Genomic DNA, 18987 nt, shown 5'->3' on the forward strand with positions numbered 1-18987 from the left:
TGATAGACAGACTGCAGCCTGTTATAAACGTGGGACAAAAGTGTAAGTAAATAATGTTTCCTGCATCAAACCTGTAAAATCATTTTTCATCCTCACAGATGAGGTCTCAAACATGAGAGTTCAGACAGTAAGCCTGCGATGCACAGTGAGGAGTATGAAAGGAGACAATAATTGACTCTTTGATTTGACATGCTCACACAGTACAGTTGCATCTAGTGGCCACTGTGATCACAGCAGCTTCATTAATAATTTAATGTGGCCATGCCATTTGTAATTTAAGTACGTATATCTAAGCTGCATAAAGACAGAATCACACCATTTGACAAATTCAGGACGTATATTTCATTTCATATTTTTTTAAATGAACTACAAAATGTGTCATACAAACATTAAAAACTGTCAATTTGAGTAGCTTTGAACCATTTGTATGACAAGATGACAGTAATGGGGAAAGGACACACAGATCAGAGTTTGTTGTAACACACTGCTCAGTGCATGAGAGGAAGTCAGTCCAGTTCCACTTTGCACTGCAGCTCCGCTCTGTGTTTTCCCAGCAGCCACTCTGCTGCTCTCCACTTCTCCTCCTCTGTCCTCCGCCATTTCAAACAGCCGCCTGCAGTCTGCCCTGTGATGGAGGAAGAGGGGAGCGAAGAAGGGAAGGAGGGAGGGAGTGGAAAGAGATCAGACAGGAGGAGGAGGACAGACCCGCTCTAGTTTTCAGTCAAAGTTTTGTGTAATTTTATTTTCCTTTAATACTAACAGAAAAACAGGAAGTCAAACAAACAAAAACAGATCAAGTTTGTAGTGTTTATCACAGATCAGTGGAGAAAATTTCTTTTTTATATAGCCTAGCTTTTGCTCTCTGTTGCTATTGTGAGATCAGCTGGAAAGTCAGAAATATAAAAGAGTGAAGTTCTAAAAGAAGTCATCTATCAGTTGTCTTTCAAATACATATCACTTTAGTATCACCACAAATATGAGGCTAAGAAAGTAGGAAAGCAACTTTAAAGGGATAGTTCTGATTTTTTGAATTGGGATTCTATGATGTAGGCTACTTATTCTGATCAGTGTATGACATGTAGCTGTCAGCTGGCATGCCCACAGTCTGGAGAAGTAGACAGGGATACTGCCACCGAGGCTATGAGATGTATTGCTGTGGACGGAGTCAGCAGCAAAACATAGTTTAGCAAACTAAAAAAAGGCCCACCTAAAAAAACATCTGTATGTGTTGGAGGGGAAGCTATAATTTGACTATTTTGAAAACTTTACCTTGCCTCAGATGGCCCTTTCTAACAGGGAAGTCATTAATGGCTTCAGTTCCCCATATGCTCTCATCAAAGTCACCAGACTCCATTGAGAAAAACAACAATTTTAGCTCAGTGAGCACGGGGATTGCTGGTCTAGCACCGCCTTGATCAGTTAGTTTGTTTGTGTTTTTGTGTGACTTCGTGAATCCAAACTAACCCTTTAAAACACCAAAGTCACCAAATAACAAACTGGTCAAAGCAGCCATAGACCAGCAGCTCCTGTGTTCACAGAGATTAAATTGCTGTTTTTCTCAATGAAGTCTGGCTTGAAAAGAGCAATAGAACAGCTTCAGTTCTTTGCGGATATGGCTGTCTGATGGCAAGGTAAAGCAGTGAAAATATTCTTAATATAGCATACACTTGATTTTTAATATTTATGTGAGACTTTTTTAGGTGGCTAAAATACATATTGCTGCTGTCCCTGTCCACAGCAGTACATTTATCAGTTTCCATGTCTGTGCCATTGTCTGCTTCTCCAAACTGGGGGTGTGCCGACTGACATCTACTGTCGGTAATACACTGACCACAGATAAGTACCTCATACAACCCCACTTCAAAAGATCTGAACTATTCCTTTAATATATTAAAAAATATAAGTCATGTTTCCTTTGATGGTCTCCTGTACTACTCTGTGTACCACAGTAGGCCTATTTATTTGTGGAGAGAGTGTTGGTGTGGATTAGCTGTGGCACAAAGCTGGAAAAGATTTCAGCAGCCTCTCCTCATCCCTATCTCTACATCTGCAGCATGAACAAAATACTGAAGTGCAGGTGTAGTTTTAAACCAAAAGCAGAAGTTTCCAGTAATGGTTTCACTGGAAAATGTTTTGGTCATGTGTCACTTACTGGTACTGGTTACTTTGTCATTACAGCTGGTGATCAGTACAGAGCAGTGTGTTCGAAGTGTCAGTCCACTGCTGCCCCCTGCTGTCCAGCTATCATAGTGCAGTTGAGGTGAACCTGTAGTCAAGTGTGTGCTAATTGGACATTTTGGCAATTGCTAATATTTATCACAAAGATGCACATATGTAGTCTGAGCAGGCAGTGGCTGATTCTCATGACAGCTCTATCAACTTTGGTCTCATATCTCAGCTTCTTCACAAATCTCCAAGATGCACCATTGTTTTGTAGTATTGTTAAATGAAATAAACATAACAGTCAGACCTAAAGAAAACTGTGATGAACCTCATGTTAGGACGTGATCAACAAGATTCTAGTTTAAAATTAAAGATCTGATCAATCATTTAAAATGAGCAGTTGGAGTTTGGCCAATATCTGTTTTAACTCAATTTGAGCTCTAACCTCCTCCACATAAAAGATTAGGATTCTCCTTCACAGTGAGAGAGAGAGAGAGGAGGGTGCAGTATGGGGACATTCAGGGCTGAGGGAACACTGGGTTGTGGGAACATAGGGTGAAGGAATGTAAGGCTGAGGGAACATAGGTCTGGGGGAACACAGGGTGAGGACACAAGGCTGAGGGAACATAAAGCTGAGGGAACATAGGTCTCTGGGAACAAAGGGTGAGGACACAGGGTCGAGGGAACAAAGGGTGAGGTAATGAAGGGTAATGGTACTTGGGGTTGAGAGAACATGGGGCTGAGAAAATATAGGGTGAAGGAACAAAGTGCTGTGAGAACATATGGTGAGGAAACAGGGCTGAGGTAACACTGGGTTAAGGGAACATGGGGCTGATGAAATATTGGGTTAAGGGAACATGGGGGAAAGAACTTAGGGCTGAGGGAACATAGTTCTAGGAGAGCAACGGGGGTAGGCACATAGGGCTGAGGGAAGAAAGGGTGAGGGAACATTTGGTTGAGGGAACATGGGGCTGATGAAATATTGGGTTAAGGGAACATGGGGGAAAGAACTTGGGGCTGAGGGAACATAGATCTAGGAGAACAAAGGGGGGAGGCACATAAGGCTGAGGGAACAAAGGGTGAGGGCACATTTGGTTGAGGAAACATGGGGCTGAGGGAAAATAGGAATGATGGAACATGGGGTTGAGGGAACACTGAGTTGGGGGACAAAGTGTTGCAGAACATATGGCGAGGAAACATAGGGCTAAGGGAACAGTGGCTTTAGGGAACATGGGGCTGAGGGAATATTGGGTTGAGGGAACATGGGGGAAAGAACTTAAGGCAGAGGGAACATAGATCTAGGAGAACAAAAGGGGTAAGCACATAGGGCTGAGGGAACAAAGGGTGATTGTACATTTGGTTGAGGTAACATTGGGCTGGAGGAAAATAGGAATGAGGGAACACAGGGTGAAGGGACATTTGGGTTAAGGAAACTTGGGGCTGAGGAAACATAGGGTGAGAGGGAATTGGGTTGAAGGAACATTGGGTTGAGAAAACACTGGGTTGAAGGAACATAGGGTGAGGGAACTTAGGGTGAGGGCAACTGGGTTGAGGGAAAATAGGATGAGGGAACATTGGGTTAAGGGTAGGCTACATAGGGTGAGTGAGCGTAGGGCTGAGGGAACATGAGGCCGGGGGAAGAGTGGGTTGAAGGAACATGGACACGCATTCCTACACTACATCAGTGAAACAGCAAGGACCCTTGGCAAGGGACTGAATAAATGGAGAAAACAGATAGTATCACCCCACCCCTCCTTACAATTTCGAGATGCCGTTGGAAGCAACAAAAAAGCAAGTAATTTAAAGAAAAAAATTAGTTTTGCCATAACCATACTCATCCAGTTATACTATATTCATTAAGATAAAAAATGGGTGTTTTGTTTCAGGTACCAGATGCTACATTCAATTTATTCCAGTTGCAATAATTGCCAGGCGAGAAGTAAAATTCATATTACAATGTAATCTCTCAGGAAATGGTGCATTCAAGTATTTAATTGGCCAACACAAATGATGCTACACTTAACCTTATTTTTTACTTTTAAAATATATATATATATATTTATTAGGTTTTTTTTATTATTTTATTTTATTCGTTTTTATTTTATTCCCCAGGCACTTCTTGTTTCAGCCACAGACTGTAACAGGTTTCAGCCTCTCTATGAACCATCTAGTCCGCTCCGAGTCGCTCCTGCCTTTCCCTAAAACCAAACACCCCACCCACTTTCATAATCCTGCTGCGGATGATTGACAGCTGTGACAGCCACTCACCGGACGCAAAGCGTCAGCTTTATGTTCACTCCAGTTCACCAGCCAATCAGTTCAGATGTTCAACAATCGCGACGCCATACGTCCTCTGCAGGCCGCCATGATGGTGAGGTACGAAGGACCACAGAGCTGTCTGCACTACTTCAGCTGTCACCGGGACCACAGAGACTTCCTGAAGAACAACCTCAATCACTCTTACAGTAGAAATATCGATTCATACGAATAATTTTTGTTCCATTTTCAAACATAGCCTTTATGTTGATGATTATGTTGATGCATTTGTGTGTTGTGTGTTATCAGTGTCTTAGTGACATTATTTAGGCTATGATAGTTTTGTATTGAAGAGTGTGGATACCATACATACTGAGAATGTTGTTAATAAGAACAAACCAATAAATCAAACACTGCCGAATGAACATCATGTGTTTTACAAAGAACAGCATGAATATGATTTAAATATCTGTCCACACACCTCCTCCACGACCCCTCCCATCTGTGTCTTTCATTTCTCAGCCACTCCATCTCCCCTTCTTCGCCCCCCTCTCCATCCTCTCTTTGCCCGTCACCCGGCCCCTATCTCCCTCCCTGCTTCCTTCTCCCTCCCTCCCTCCCTCTCCATCCATCTCCTGTGCTCTCTGCCCTTCTTCTCCCTCCCTCCATTTCACTCTGTCTCTTTCTATAAGTGCTGTAATAAAAGAACACCAGTGGACACAGACTAACACAAACAACAGTCAATAACAATGAGACCGATAAGAAAAAGAACAGAAAGGCAGACACATATTTACTTAACCAGATATATTAGACTGTAGCCTAACCTGTGCTCCAAGGGCGTAGATTTTATTTCAACACTGGGGGACATACATATGAAATAGGGGGGTTTGGGGTCCTTTGCCAGAAAAACACTTAAGTAACTGCATTCTAGTGAATTTTTTATACAACAATTTTTGCCTTTTCTGTATCAGTTTATATGGAAAACGTCTTTAAATATGTAAAAATAAAGACCTTTAATGTTTTTACTGTGGAGCAAATGCATGTTCTAAACACTGATTGTAGAATAGGAGTAGTGGCTAATAGTGGCAACCAATATTATTACTGTAATAAAAGTAATAGCAGCAGTCATAGAAGTAGTAACACAAGAAGCAACTTGCGTGGCTGCAGCAGTGTAGTGCAGTACAATACAAGCAGTAACTGCAGTAAGAGAATAGTTGCACCATTTCAGCACCATGATAGCTAAAATTATTTCAGTACCAGTGGGTAGGCTACTATGGGTTCTACTTACTGGTTTGTACTTAAAATACTTTTCAGTCAAGTTCAATACTTACAATACTTGTTTACAGTCATTTTTCAAGTACTTGTATTTTGTTTGAGTAAATCCACTCAACTAATTTCGGTAACTCAATGACTCCACATTTAGCCTAAAGAGTATGATAAGGTCAGCTGCTTGAATATGACCAGCTACATGGTTAAAATGCAGCCTATTGCTTCCTCAGTCTGAGAGGAATCACTGTGCCTAACGACTGCTTTTACTTAACTTCAACTTGTGGTTAAGTACTTTTTTTACCAACATGGTACCAACATTTGTGAATGCAGAACTACTACCTATGACGGGGTATTTTATAATGGCATTACTACTTCCTCCATCACTGTGTGGTATCACAGTTGCAACAGCAGTGATACCACATAGGCTATATAGGCAGTGGTGTCGTGGTAGTTGACAAGATGGGTGTAGTAGCTCTACTAGGTAGATGGGTAGGGTACCAAGGAGGTAGTGGGTATACTCATTTATATATTCCATTAATTTTTGACTGATAATTTGGTATACTGTAAACAATCAGAAGAAGAGGTGGGTGTAATCCGTATAACTACATATACCCTCCACTACGCTGCTGACTATTGGCTACCATGGTGGGCCTGTTCAGCCAATAGAAAGCTAAATTGAGAACATAAATGAGGTGACAATGTGCTGGGCTGCGCGCCTTAATTTAATACAGTAGATGTGTGTGTGTGTGTGTGTGTGTGTGTGTGTGTGTGTGTTAGCAACACAGGGAATGTGAGTTTACAGTGCAGTGTGTGCATGTGCCTGTGTATGTTTATCACAAAGAGTGACAGATTAAACATTGAAAACTTGAGTGGCCAAAATTTGCTCTATATCGAGGTCACACACACACACACACACACACACACACACACACACACACACACACACACACACACACACACACACACACACACACACACACACACACACACACAAGGGTGGGTTGTCTATTGTTTCCCTCTGGCCAATTGCAGGCTAAATATTTCCAGAGCTAATGGACCAATCAGCGCGTCCTTCCAGACACCTTTCCCCGCCTCCTCGTGTATAAAGGCGCGAGCTCGGCTTGTGGACACGCCGCTGGCAGGACAAAACGACTTGCTCCACATTGTCTGGAATAAAAGCCCCTACGTCTTTTTTTTTTAAATTTTGCAATATTCTGACTGGATACTAATTTATTTTTCTCTATCTAACATGGCGGACAGTAAGGTGGAGAGCAGCGGGGAACTGAGCGCCAAGGTAAGGACAAGAGGAGAGGAGACAGGGACACAATGCTTTTTCTAACTCCGCTTATAACTGTATTACTCATTTGCCTATTTTAGGCACAGTGTCGGTGTAAGACAGAAGACTCTCAGTTTGTTAGACACTATCCAGCATCACTGGAGTGTAAATGCATCACTGTGTGACATTAAAGTGCATTGTAGTCCATTGAAGTGTGTAGGTGAAGCAGCTGTGTGAATGATGAGGAGTGAGGACGGGCTGGTTACGGTACAATGCATGAAGCACAGAAGCTTCCTCTGTGGGTTTAAACCTACACCGCCTCTCGGTTTAATCTACACGGAGTCACACATGAATATCACATTATAGCATGCCTGTCCGTCATCTCACTAACATTGTTGCTCCATCCAGGTTGCTTTACAGAGAGGAGTCGGTGGCAATCTGTCGCCAAACTCACTGAAGTTACTTTCATTGATTTCAATGAAATAAAGACTTTGATAATTTGTTAAGTAGCGGACGTTACCGCCCACCGGTCAGTGTTTGGATGTTGTGGGAATAAAAGCAAACCTTGTGCAGGCTAATTACAAAGAAACAGCTCGGTTTTGTTTAAAAAAGTGTGTTGTTTTTTCATATTAAAAATCGGATCAATACTAAATAATAAACCACAGCCGATATTTCATTATTTGTTTTGTCTCATAGTTTAAACCCTGTTCTTGCGGACATGCATATTCATTCATTGCATATTAAATTAATATTCCAAAGGAGTTTTCTGACGCGGACAGAGCTGTATAATGAGACGACCCATACATATCCTACTACACATGGATAATAACTCCACTATCCAGCACGGCTCCATGTTTATAAGTGTTATCATCTCGGAGATACTACGCGCACGAGACTCTCCCTCCCTCCCTGCGTCTTTTATTGTTGTCTTTTAAAAGATGGACAAGGACTCTGCCGTGGCTACCTGGTGCTTCTAGGGATGCCGAGGCGGGTTATTGTTGATTCCCGCGAGCCCCCTCCGGTTTTGTTTGTGAGCCGCCGTCATGTAAAACAAAGTCAGTCTCATTTAAGCGCGAGGCTGCGGGTCACAGTGGATAAATGAAGTGAGTGGAAGTATAGCCTATTATATCAATATCTATATATACACCGTACAGCCCGCCGCCGCCGCGCTCTCATCCGGTCGGTTTACTTCAAGCAGCTTGTGCGCGAGGGACAGGGTCGTGCCCGATTCCACTGAGCCGCGCGTGCAGTAGCGCTCGGTTTGACTGCAGCCGCAGGAGGGCGCGAGACAGACTGCTTCGCAAAAAAAAAGAGCAGCGTTCACCAGGATGTCAGACGGATAGCCTCGAGCGTAACAAACCACTGTATGCTCCACGGTAGTTTTCACCAGTGTAGTAGAAAATAAAGACACATAGCTAAATTAAGCTATCGAGACCTGTTATTGAATTATCGCGAGATGGCAGGTCCGTGTATATGTGTGTGCATTCTTCTGGTGCAGGTAGAAAAGTGTCTGCAGCGAACACAGAAGACATTGGTGTCAGCATTAAGGATGCTCTGAAAGCGTGTCTTCATATATTAGTATAATGTGGTCATACTAATGTGCATTAGGGCTTCAGTGTATGGAGATACGTCGTGTTGCTCAGGCAGCATATTGAATTAAACTCCAGTCCAGCCAGGGTTGTTTGAGGAGCTTCGTCAGTACAAAATCATTTGCTTGCCTTGGCGCTTGCTCTGATTATCTGACAGAGAATAATCCGCCGCTGCGCTGCTGGGAGTTGTAGTCTTTGCACTGGTGTGCCTGTGGTTTCCCCACCACCAGCCTCCGCTCTGAATAAACTGCAGCAGTGACAGACGGTGTCAGGTTTCAGCCAGCAAGTAGGAGGTGGGAGGGACTTAGGAGGGATTTAACCAATAGGAGATGTGGGTTTAAAGCACCACCTGTCTGTAACAGGCAACTTGCAGCTCAGCTCCATGAAGGTGAGGAGTGAGGAGGATGGAGGGGAAAGTTTTCCTCCTCCTTCAGCAGGACACACTCAAGTTTGTGGCCAATCAGAGAGCCCAGTTTGATCAAGCTCGAGGAGTGGAGCTAATACACAACCACATCTGTTTTCCAACTAGAAGTGGAGCATGCTGCATTTTCAAACATTGTTTGTTTGGTCTATAGCAAGGGATGCATGACAGCATATTGATGTAATACTTTGTGGCTATGTTGTCACTCTGTGGCAACTGCTCCCTGTAGTCATTACATAGTTTTTCAGATAGTGCAGAGAGTTAGATATTATGATTTTCTATTCAAACTGCCTAATAAAAATCTATGTATATTTAAATAAGAGCAACACGTAATCACTTGTAAGTCACTCATTATTCATCTGCATTTCAATAACATAAAAAAGCATCTAAAATACTGGACAACCTTGCAATGGGAGCACTCCAGTCTTGATACAGCTGCAACCTAAAGCAAATGTCAGCCAGTGGCATGAAGTGTGGGTGCCCATGGCCCTTTCCCTACTTCCTACCCTGCTACTTCCAGCCCCCCTTGCTCAAACCACACCCATCTTCGAATGCAGCCTTCATTGTGATCTCACGCATCCGTAAAGTTTCGTGACTGCATCTTGCACGGCTGCAACATTATCACATTAACAAAAATCTGTCCACAGACAGATTGCATGTAAACACCTAAAAAAAAGTACTTGAAACTGCTTCTGTGGTAGTTTCCGCTACAAGAGGTGTCACCACAACCACAGTGAGTCATGATGACACACAGAGTGAAAATGATACCGGCTATGGCGACATTGGCGTGACTGGTAAATACATTTGGCACGACATATGGAAAGTGAGTCTACTTAATGAAAATGCATTACTCCCTGCTGTGCACGGGAAATGAATAGAATGCAGCCACAGTGCCAAGAACATGAGACAAGAGAGAATACGCAAAACAAACAAGGGTGTGAACATTTGCTCAGTATTTTGAGGCAAAGACCTTAATATTGACCTTTCACATTCAGTAGTAAAGTTCATCTGAAAACAAAAAGACCGCCTTGCCTGGTCATCTTAGGTCATGAGGTAACTTTTTTTGTCCTCGTGTTATTTATGCTACGTTCATAACAGTGCACGTGTGTGTCTTTGCCTTCAGGAGCTGAAGGAGAAGAGACAGGCGGAGGAGACTAAGAATGGAGAGGATGCTGCTGCCAACGGCAAAACTGTAAGGAAAGCCTCTCTGTTTCCTCTCTCAGCTTGTGGAACATGAATGATCCTTTTCCTTCTGGTGACCAGTGCAAATGTGTCTCACCCTGGCAGGACGAGGAGAACGGCGAGCAGGAGAATGAGGTAGAGGAGGATGAGGAGGATGTGGGAGAAGAGGAGGAGGAGGAGGATGGAGAGGGTAAGTGTCTTTGTACTATGCTGAACAACACAAAGACAGTAGAGGCCATGATACCCGGAGTTTGAGAACATGACTTAACTAAGCAAATGCATGTTGATAACATTAATCCAAAGATACTGTGACACTGCAGCAGCTTGGACAAAACTTATATCACATTTAATTTTGGTTAACAGAGTCTAGTGTAAGGTGGAGTATTATAAAGAAGCCTAGTCCAGCTTTCACTCTGAGTAACAATTAGCGTGACCATGTTTAACAGTACAGGATTATAATCACAAAGCAGCTAACTGTTGTAAGGGATAGCGGAAATGATCTGGCATGCAAATATATCTTTGGTTCAAAGGGAACGTTTCTTTGGGAAACGTCACCCTAACTTAACCCTAACTTTGATTTAACTACTTTAATCTATAGTTTACACATGCAAAACAGGCAAGAATTGGTGATTTTATCATAAGGATCCCACTTTTACAGAAAATCTTTGGAGTTTACAGAGCTGTTCTCCAGGCAGCAGAGCTGTGGGGATGAACTCTCAATCAGAATATTAGTATTCATAAACTTAATATCTCTGTGCACAGAGAATGCAGCCTTTTTGTGCCGTGTGGTGTAAACATGTTAACACCGTGCAGTTACAGAAACAGACAGCTAAGCCGCCTAATTCACTGTAGTCCATATTGAGTCAATAGAAGGGTTAGTGTACCACCTGGTGGCCAGACTGTGTAACTGCAGAATGCACACAAAACCAAACAGACATCAGTTTCCAGGAGTTAAACCCATAGTCAAGCAAGCTGACTGAAATGTCATTAAATTAGAAAAAAATATTCTGAGCATTTTGGAAGATATAAACCTTTAAAAAACAGCTCACAGATATATATTTTAATTTCTTACCTTAAAAAAAAGGCTCTGTATTTCCCATTTTAACTCATGTTACTCAACATGTGCATTTGTCGAAGCTATTTTCAGTGGCAGATTAAAACACATTTGCTTCTCTGTTCCAAGCAGCATTACAGTGTCCTGTTCCTCTGTATTGTAGCTACAGTTAAGCCCATTAAAGTCGACTGAAAGTTAGGTTGAGCAGCCCCTCTTCAATACACTGTTCGTTACTCGTCATAGTTTCACAAGGAATGCACAATATATGGTACTGTCCTGTGTGTGTGTGTGTGTGTGTGTGTGTGTGTGTGTATATATATATATATATATATATATATATATATATATATATATATATGCATACATCCTTATTTAACTTGTGTATCAGTATAGATCTTACACACACCCACACATAAAGACAGACTATACATCTGAGTACCACACCTGACAGATGCAACTGAAAGCTGTCTCTCCTTGTGTGCAATGCAGCGACATTAAATGTTCAAGTGTCTCAGACTAAGAGGAAAAGAAGTGATGGATAAGGGGAGTCTGCCGTAATATTTACCGTAAGGTTACTGTAAGGTCAGCGTCATCTTATAACAACTCTGTAACATGATGGTCACTGTGTCAGTCTTAACAGCCTGCGATGATCTGTGTGTGTTCAGGTGACGAAGAGGACGATGAAGAGGATGACCTCGATGGGCCAAGGGGAAAGAGAGCAGCTGATGATGATGATGATGAAGAGGTGAGGAAGAGTGCCATAATAATTCAACAGTTTCCTGGAATAGTGTTCTTGTTATTTCTGATAATCTACAGAACACAAGGTCAACACATTTTATAGTGTAGGGACTATTTGTTTGGTAGAAAGTAGTTCCCATAAAAACAGTTCATCATTCACTGACACTAACTATACAGCACACTGTATTTACCATCATTCATCCTCGAAACTGCCAACAGTGGAACTAAAAATACAACATGGTGGTCTATGGTGTGTACGGAACTTTCTGCTAACTGTACCACGACGCCACACATTGTGTTTAGATGCATAAATCACTGTGATATGACCCTACAGCTGTGGGTGATGATGCAAAATGATTAATATGTGTCTAAAATCTGAATTTACTGCTCACCGTAGAGTTAACCACTGAGTGTGTGTTAACAGGGAGTAATGAATTACTTAACGAGGGAGCGCTTTTGGACACAGATGGAGTTGTAGTATTTCTGGAAATAATAGTTGCTGTTGCACATAAATGTCATCCTCAGCTGTGAGCACCATAAATTAAATTCCATGAAGCCATTGTACTGGTGGAGGCAGACAGCTCAGAGACAGATGTCTCTAAACTTGTGTAATAGGACCAAAGCATGGCTAGATACTCTACCACCAGGGGTAAAGGAGAGATCATGCTTGGGGTTTATGTAAAGTGACCTTTGAATGTCCAAACTTAGATAATATGGTTAACACAACTCTAATTCAGGGCCCTGAGGAGTCATCTGTATTGGTAAAGTGTTAACCCTGGAGATTTCTGTTGCGTTGGACGAACAGAAAATACCTGATACATCAAACAGATCCCAGGTTTCCATTTAAACAACACACATAGTATGGACCATGAGACCCGGGAGCTCACCTTCTAAGTCTCTAGTCTAATGGCAGGGATCATCTGCACAGCTCAGAGGTACTAAAGTCTTTACTAACCTGATGGAGACTCAATGTAAAATCAATATCAACGAGAGGAGAGACTGGACATCAGTCAGTTAGTGACAGCTGCCGGCTGAGTGCAGGACGATCACTAAAAGCTCAACTGTACATCAGCAACAGCAAATTCAGCTTTACATTGAAGTACTATCACCAGTAGTGCAGTAGAGAAGGAACATACTCTAACTGAATGCAACCTTTAAATTGGTTCAGTCAACATAAATACAGCCAACTTTAATGGAAACACACTGTAACCTCATTGTATTACCTTCATCAATCTTGTTTTCGATGCACTCAGCAAGATAGCAACTGGTGACTTAGACATTTTGCCCTAATACCCCCTCCATTTAAATAAGGGGCAGGCTGAATGGAAGGATGACAAACTGATATAACTGATCTGGAGAAGCAAAGAGAAGGAATTCTGTTTTCTGAGTGAATAGGTAGGTGCTGGTGCAGATGCTGCGACCCGTAACCCTTGGACATCGTCTCTGGGTTGAAGCCAACAGCCTGCAGCACCCTAGCTGGTTCATGATGTGAGAGCAGTTGGTCCCATGCATCATGATTAGGGTTAGCCCAACTACCTTGATGATCCCCGGCCTCTGGAGCCTAGCTCAACTGCTTTCCGTGCTTCAGTGCTCCAGCAATATCTCAGCAGCTAGTGAAAGACCAACCATAGGCTCAAAGCTAGCTGCTTGTCTTTATGATAACAAACTAGGCTAGGAAATCTTGCAACTGGTGAAAAAGCCAGCACGAAGACGCTTGAGAACCTCCAGATAGGAAAGAAGGAGAGGTACCCCTGTCAATCACAGCCTTATAGGACAACAGATTGCTCTCATAGACATAAAGTCACAGGCAGCTGAGGACACCAAACAACACAGACTGTGCTTGCTTACCTCTTTTGGACCTGCAAGAAACATAAAGAACCGAAACACAGATCTATGGTGCAGAGAGCGACAGGTTAACATGTGGTATTTATTGATGTGACTTTGTTTCTATACTGATGTAACCACTTTGTTTGCTGCCACAGGAAGGAATCAAACACAATCTAAAGTCATGGCTGCAGCCCTGTCCCCCTAGTGGTCACTAAAGATATTGCTGTATTCACCTGAGATGGCACCTCTCACTTTGTTCTCTTTTATTCCCAGGACGAAGTTGAAACCAAGAAACAGAAGACAGACAAGTAGAGTGTGTCTGGAGGACGCCACCATCAAGAGACAGCCAGTTTTCCAGCAAACCTTCAACACCTCAGTCCTCCCTTCTTAACAAGAATACTTTTAAAAAAAAAAGAGAATTTGTTTGTATTTTTATTTACATTTTATATTTTTGTAAATACTGTAAGGAGGTCGGCCATCTTGCAACAGTGATCTTTCTGGGTATCAAGTGGTGCTTTGAAGATTTTTAGATCCAGACTTGTCATCGTCGTCAGCCGTCCACATTCTGTATGAACCGACCAGAGGCATCCAGCCCGCGAGTCCATCCACAGGCTGGATGTCCCACCCCCGGCTTTCTTTTATTACAATATAAGATACTAGGGTCAGTAGGAACAAGGTGTGTGTTGACCTGTAGTCACATGGGATTGTTACAGTGACTCGGTGCTTCTCACAGTGCTGAGTGTGTATTAGTTGTAGTTTGTATGAGATTCCAAGGCTGTAGTTTCTGCTGTCCGTCTGTCTCTGTTCTTCTGTCTGTCATGGCCAGATCTGAATGTTTTTTATGTCTGTGCTACTTTGTTGAACAATAAACAGCCATTTGATTTTGTTTGTAACTGTGTTAGTTTCTACTTGTCAGTTGTGTGTAACAGAAGAAGAGAAGCAGTTATCTGTGATGTGCGATCTTTTCACCCGTTTCAAAATAGAAATCAGATCAGCTGATGTTTCTGTTTGGACAGCCAGGATATCACATCTACCTTTTTGTTTTTCTTTTAGATAACTGGTTACTATGCCATGTGGTTGAGGACTGTAAAACACAAACTGACACATTAACTGTTGGAGACTCTCTTCATACATTTTCTTTTGAAATATATTCAGCTTGCCGGGTTGCACCTGTCCTGGTTGACAGTTTCAATAAAGTTTGTTGAAAACAGTGGACTGGGAGTCATGTATTTCAAACCATCTTGGCATCCTCTGCACATTCCAAAACAAGTGTAGCAGTGAGTAGCTGCACAGGAGAGATGTTATCCAAGGACAGAGGGATGTCGTGTGTTGGTAAGCCCTCCGAGGCAAACTGATTTGTAATGTTTGTAATGGCTTTATAAATAAAAATGAAAATGGGATAAAGCATGAAGTTGGGAGCTGCTCCAGAGACAATGAATGAGAGCCTGGTTTTGTGGACCCACAGAACAATTGTTTTCTTTTTTATATCCAAATGAGTTTTATTCTATTGTGGTGTTCTCAGCTCTGAAACAGAAAATGTACCCATATACTCAGAACATTCCTCTGGGTGCTCTCAGTGTCATCTATAACATCTTTCACCATTCATTGTCTGTGAAGCAGCCCCAGACTGTATTCCCTACAACATCACAAATTGGAGTTTTAGCACTCTAGTTTTTCAATTTTGATTTGGCAGAGAACTTAATATCTCTGGGTTGTGGAGAAAACAAGATATTTGTGGACGTCATCTTGGGTTTTTGGAAACACTGATTGACATTTTTCCCCATTTTCTGACATCTTATAGAGCGAATAACTAATAGATTAATTGAGGAAATCTTCAACAGATTGATCAGTGAATAAAAGTCCTTCATTGTCATTTTACCAGTACGACATTAAAAAGCTGCAGCTGTACACAGTGCAAGTTAAAAGGAATAACAAATGACAACCCAGAATAATAACTTCATCACATCACCCATAAATAAGAATGAAATAAATAATAATCAATAGGCAGATGTTATTGCACTTATTGAATGTAATGTCACCCAGACTGGAAATGAAAATTAGGACAGTTAGTCCAGGGAAAGAAACTCTGCTGTGTTTAACATTATCCAAATCCTTCTGTCAAATACTTGGCCAACAAAACTGATTTTGATTCTGGAGGTAAGATGCTCGAATTACATTGCAATACCAAGTCAGGAGGTGCTAATCCATGAAGAGTTTTGTGGTAAAAAGTTCACGTAAAGCATACATAAAGCAAGTTATTTTACTAACCATACAGTATTTGCAATGGTGTACCCCAGGGTTCTGTGTTAGGTCCACTGTTATTTTCAATTATATGAATAGTCCTCATTTACTGTATATGTGTACGGCACGGCGATATATTGTGCTGGCTCATCACTAACAGAGGCTGTGGCCAAACTGCAGGCTGTCTTTAACGTTATACAGATTCAGCTTTCACAACTAAAGCTGGTTTTAAATGCTGATAAAACTAAGGTTAGGCCTTTCTCAGACACTAGGAAGTAGCCTGTGAACACTCCTGATGTTCTTACTGCTCAGGGAAAGAAGTTAGAGGTTGTCACTTGTTACAAGTATCTCTGTATTTGATTTGATGATGATGCCCTTTCTTTTAAACTTAAGGTTGATAATCTCCTTAAGAAGGTGAGGCTGAAGTTAGGATTTTATTTCAGAAACAAGTCATGTTTGTCCTTTAAGGCCAGAAAAAGACTGGTTGCTGCTATGTTTTTACCGGTTCTGGATGATGGTGATCTGTTGTACGTGAATGCACCTGCACATTGTTTACACGTGTAAGATATTTCTTATCATAGTGCACTAAGATTTGTTACAAACTATAAAGCCCTCACTCATCACTGTACGCTTTATTCCAGGGCCGGTTGACATCTTTGACCTTTCACAGACCCAGTCACTGGTATTTGTTAATTTATAAAGCCCTACTGGGTAAGCTCCCTTCATACATTGTAGTTTGATTAAACAGAGATCTGACTGTAGCTACAGTCTGAGATCTCAAGACTCAGTTTTGTTGTCTGTTCCTGGTGCTCAGACTGAGCTGGGAAAGAAAGCTTCTGTGTGTTCTGCTCCTCTCACTTGGAATAACCTTCAAAAAGAGTTGAAACTGTGTGAACTGGTCTCTCTGCCTGACATTAAAGCTCTCATAAGTACAAGGATGAATTAATCTGTTGGGTCTTGTCATCATGCATAGGTGTTCTAATATTTCTATATGTTACTGTATATTCATTCATTTTCATATTCATATTCATTCACATCTTCTGGGTGATACATTTTACAAAGATTAGGTTGCTATGGCCTTAGATATGAAAAAAATATTTATAATCAGCCAAATATTTTGTGTGTTATGAGCTGAAAGTTTGATACATATTCAGAACAGATGTTACAAATTCTTGATTTAGTTCTCAGGACTGCGAAATTCTGGTGAAATTTCTACAAACTATTGAAGAGGTTTCAGAAGCATAAGAATGTGTGAGATCATTTCCTCCTGTTGTCAGAGTAAGGTACTCTCCAGCTCACAGTTTGGGTGAAATCACAAAGCCGCAGCACACAGGGTTAATGTAGTTATATAGGAGCTGTTGGCATTTGAACAAAGTTGTGGGACAGTGTCCATCCTCCAGTCTGATTTAACAGTGAGGTATGATGATGAGAGTGAAAAGAAGCCAGCAAACCACAAGTCACTTCACCAAACAGGAGGGACAAAGATGACTAAGTATGAGGAATTTCTTATTGTGTATAAACTGAATTTTGTAAATGAGTGAATAAAAAAAACTGGCAACAGTTGGCTGAATGTTAGTTAGCTGATTATTTAATGATACAGACCTGTGGCCTGACCTCCCATATGATGGAGTCCCTGGAGAGGCTGGTCCTGTCATATCTCCATCACCTGGTTCAACCATCACTGGACCCCCTTCAGTAACCAGCTGATGGTGGGAGTGATAGACAGCATCATCTTCTTGCATCACCTTGCCCATGCCCACCTGGACAGGCCAGGCAGCACTATGAGAGTCACATTCTTTAAATTTCTCAAGTGCATTCAACACCATCTGGCCTGCCCTGCTGGGGATTAAGCTGATGGTGATGAAGGTAGATTCTGGATTGTGGACTGTCGGCAACAGTATGTTAGACTGCCGGCATGTCCAACAGTGTGGCGAGCAACACAGGGCCCCAGAGGGCACGGTCCTGTTACCATTTCTGTTCACCTTTCATGCCTCAGACTTCAGATACAACTCTAAGTACTGCCACCTGCAGGAGTTCTCCAATAATAATAATAATAATAATAATAATAATGAACTATTTCATATAGCACCTTTCAAAACACAGTTACAAGGTACTGCACAATAAAACTAAACACAATTAAAACAGAAGAATAAAACAAATAACATGTCATAAAATGTAATCTAGTAAAAGATAAAATAAGGAAGGCCAAAGTTAAAGTCAAGATAATAAAAGGCCATTAAAACAAATAAGATCAATAAAATAGACAGACAGCTCAGATAAAGTCGGGATATGCTTTCCGATAGAAGTACATTTGTAGGAGAGACTTAAATGAAGCCAGTGACTCAGACAGCCTTATATCCTCGGGCAGGTTGTTCCAGAGTCTCAGGGCCCTGGTGGCAAAAGCTCTGTCCCCTTTGGTCTTCAGTCTGGACTCTGAGACAAACAGAAGACCCCCCACCTGAGGATCTCAAACTACATAAAGGTTCATACGGGACTAACAGGTCTGAAATGTAGGGAGCCAGGCCATGAAGAGCCTTAAAAGTAATTAATAAGATCCCTGGAGCCCAATCATTACAACTTTTTGATCCATAGGATATAATGGCCACTATCATGGACATAATCAAATATATTTGAATAAACATATCAAATTATCCAAATACACTTAATCTGTACTTGAGATTTAATATTATCCATATTTATCTATAAGATCCTCACCAATAAACAAACTATGTGCACATACTTGCACCTTTAAAAATGTTTCATATTCGCACTCTTTCCTACTTTGTATTGCAACTGCTGCACAACTTCCCTCGGGATAAATAAAGTTGTGCCTCATTCTGAAAACTCATTTTGGTTTTATTGCTGCTTACAGATGATATTTTAATAAGAGGCTCTTTGTCACTGAGGCTGTGAAAATTGGACTGAGACATAAACTGTTGCTACATTACCATAAAACTCACACCACTCCTAA

The 18987-nt window shown here is 41.6% G+C and overlaps 1 protein-coding gene and 1 long non-coding RNA gene across 2 annotated transcripts; one reads left to right on the forward strand and one right to left on the reverse strand.

Annotated features, from left to right (window-relative positions):
* Nucleotides 1-5401, reverse strand: LOC125895636 (uncharacterized). The gene is made up of 3 exons (XR_007450190.1): nt 4901-5401; nt 4432-4600; nt 1-625 (listed from the first exon to the last, which is right to left on the reverse strand). It is a non-coding gene; the product is annotated as an uncharacterized LOC125895636 (long non-coding RNA).
* A 1396-nt stretch (nt 5402-6797) lies between these two features.
* Nucleotides 6798-14988, forward strand: ptmaa (prothymosin alpha a). Its single transcript, XM_049587639.1, has 5 exons — nt 6798-6982; nt 10098-10166; nt 10262-10346; nt 11876-11955; nt 14049-14988. The coding sequence occupies exons 1-5, from the start codon at nt 6938-6940 to the stop codon at nt 14085-14087; spliced, it is 318 nt and encodes a 105-aa protein (XP_049443596.1). The 5' UTR covers nt 6798-6937; the 3' UTR covers nt 14088-14988.
* The last annotated feature ends 3999 nt before the right edge of the window (nt 14989-18987 follow it).

Source organism: Epinephelus fuscoguttatus, linkage group LG10 (genome assembly GCF_011397635.1).
Source record: "Epinephelus fuscoguttatus linkage group LG10, E.fuscoguttatus.final_Chr_v1".
In the NCBI taxonomy this organism is placed as follows: Eukaryota; Metazoa; Chordata; class Actinopteri; order Perciformes; family Serranidae; genus Epinephelus; species Epinephelus fuscoguttatus.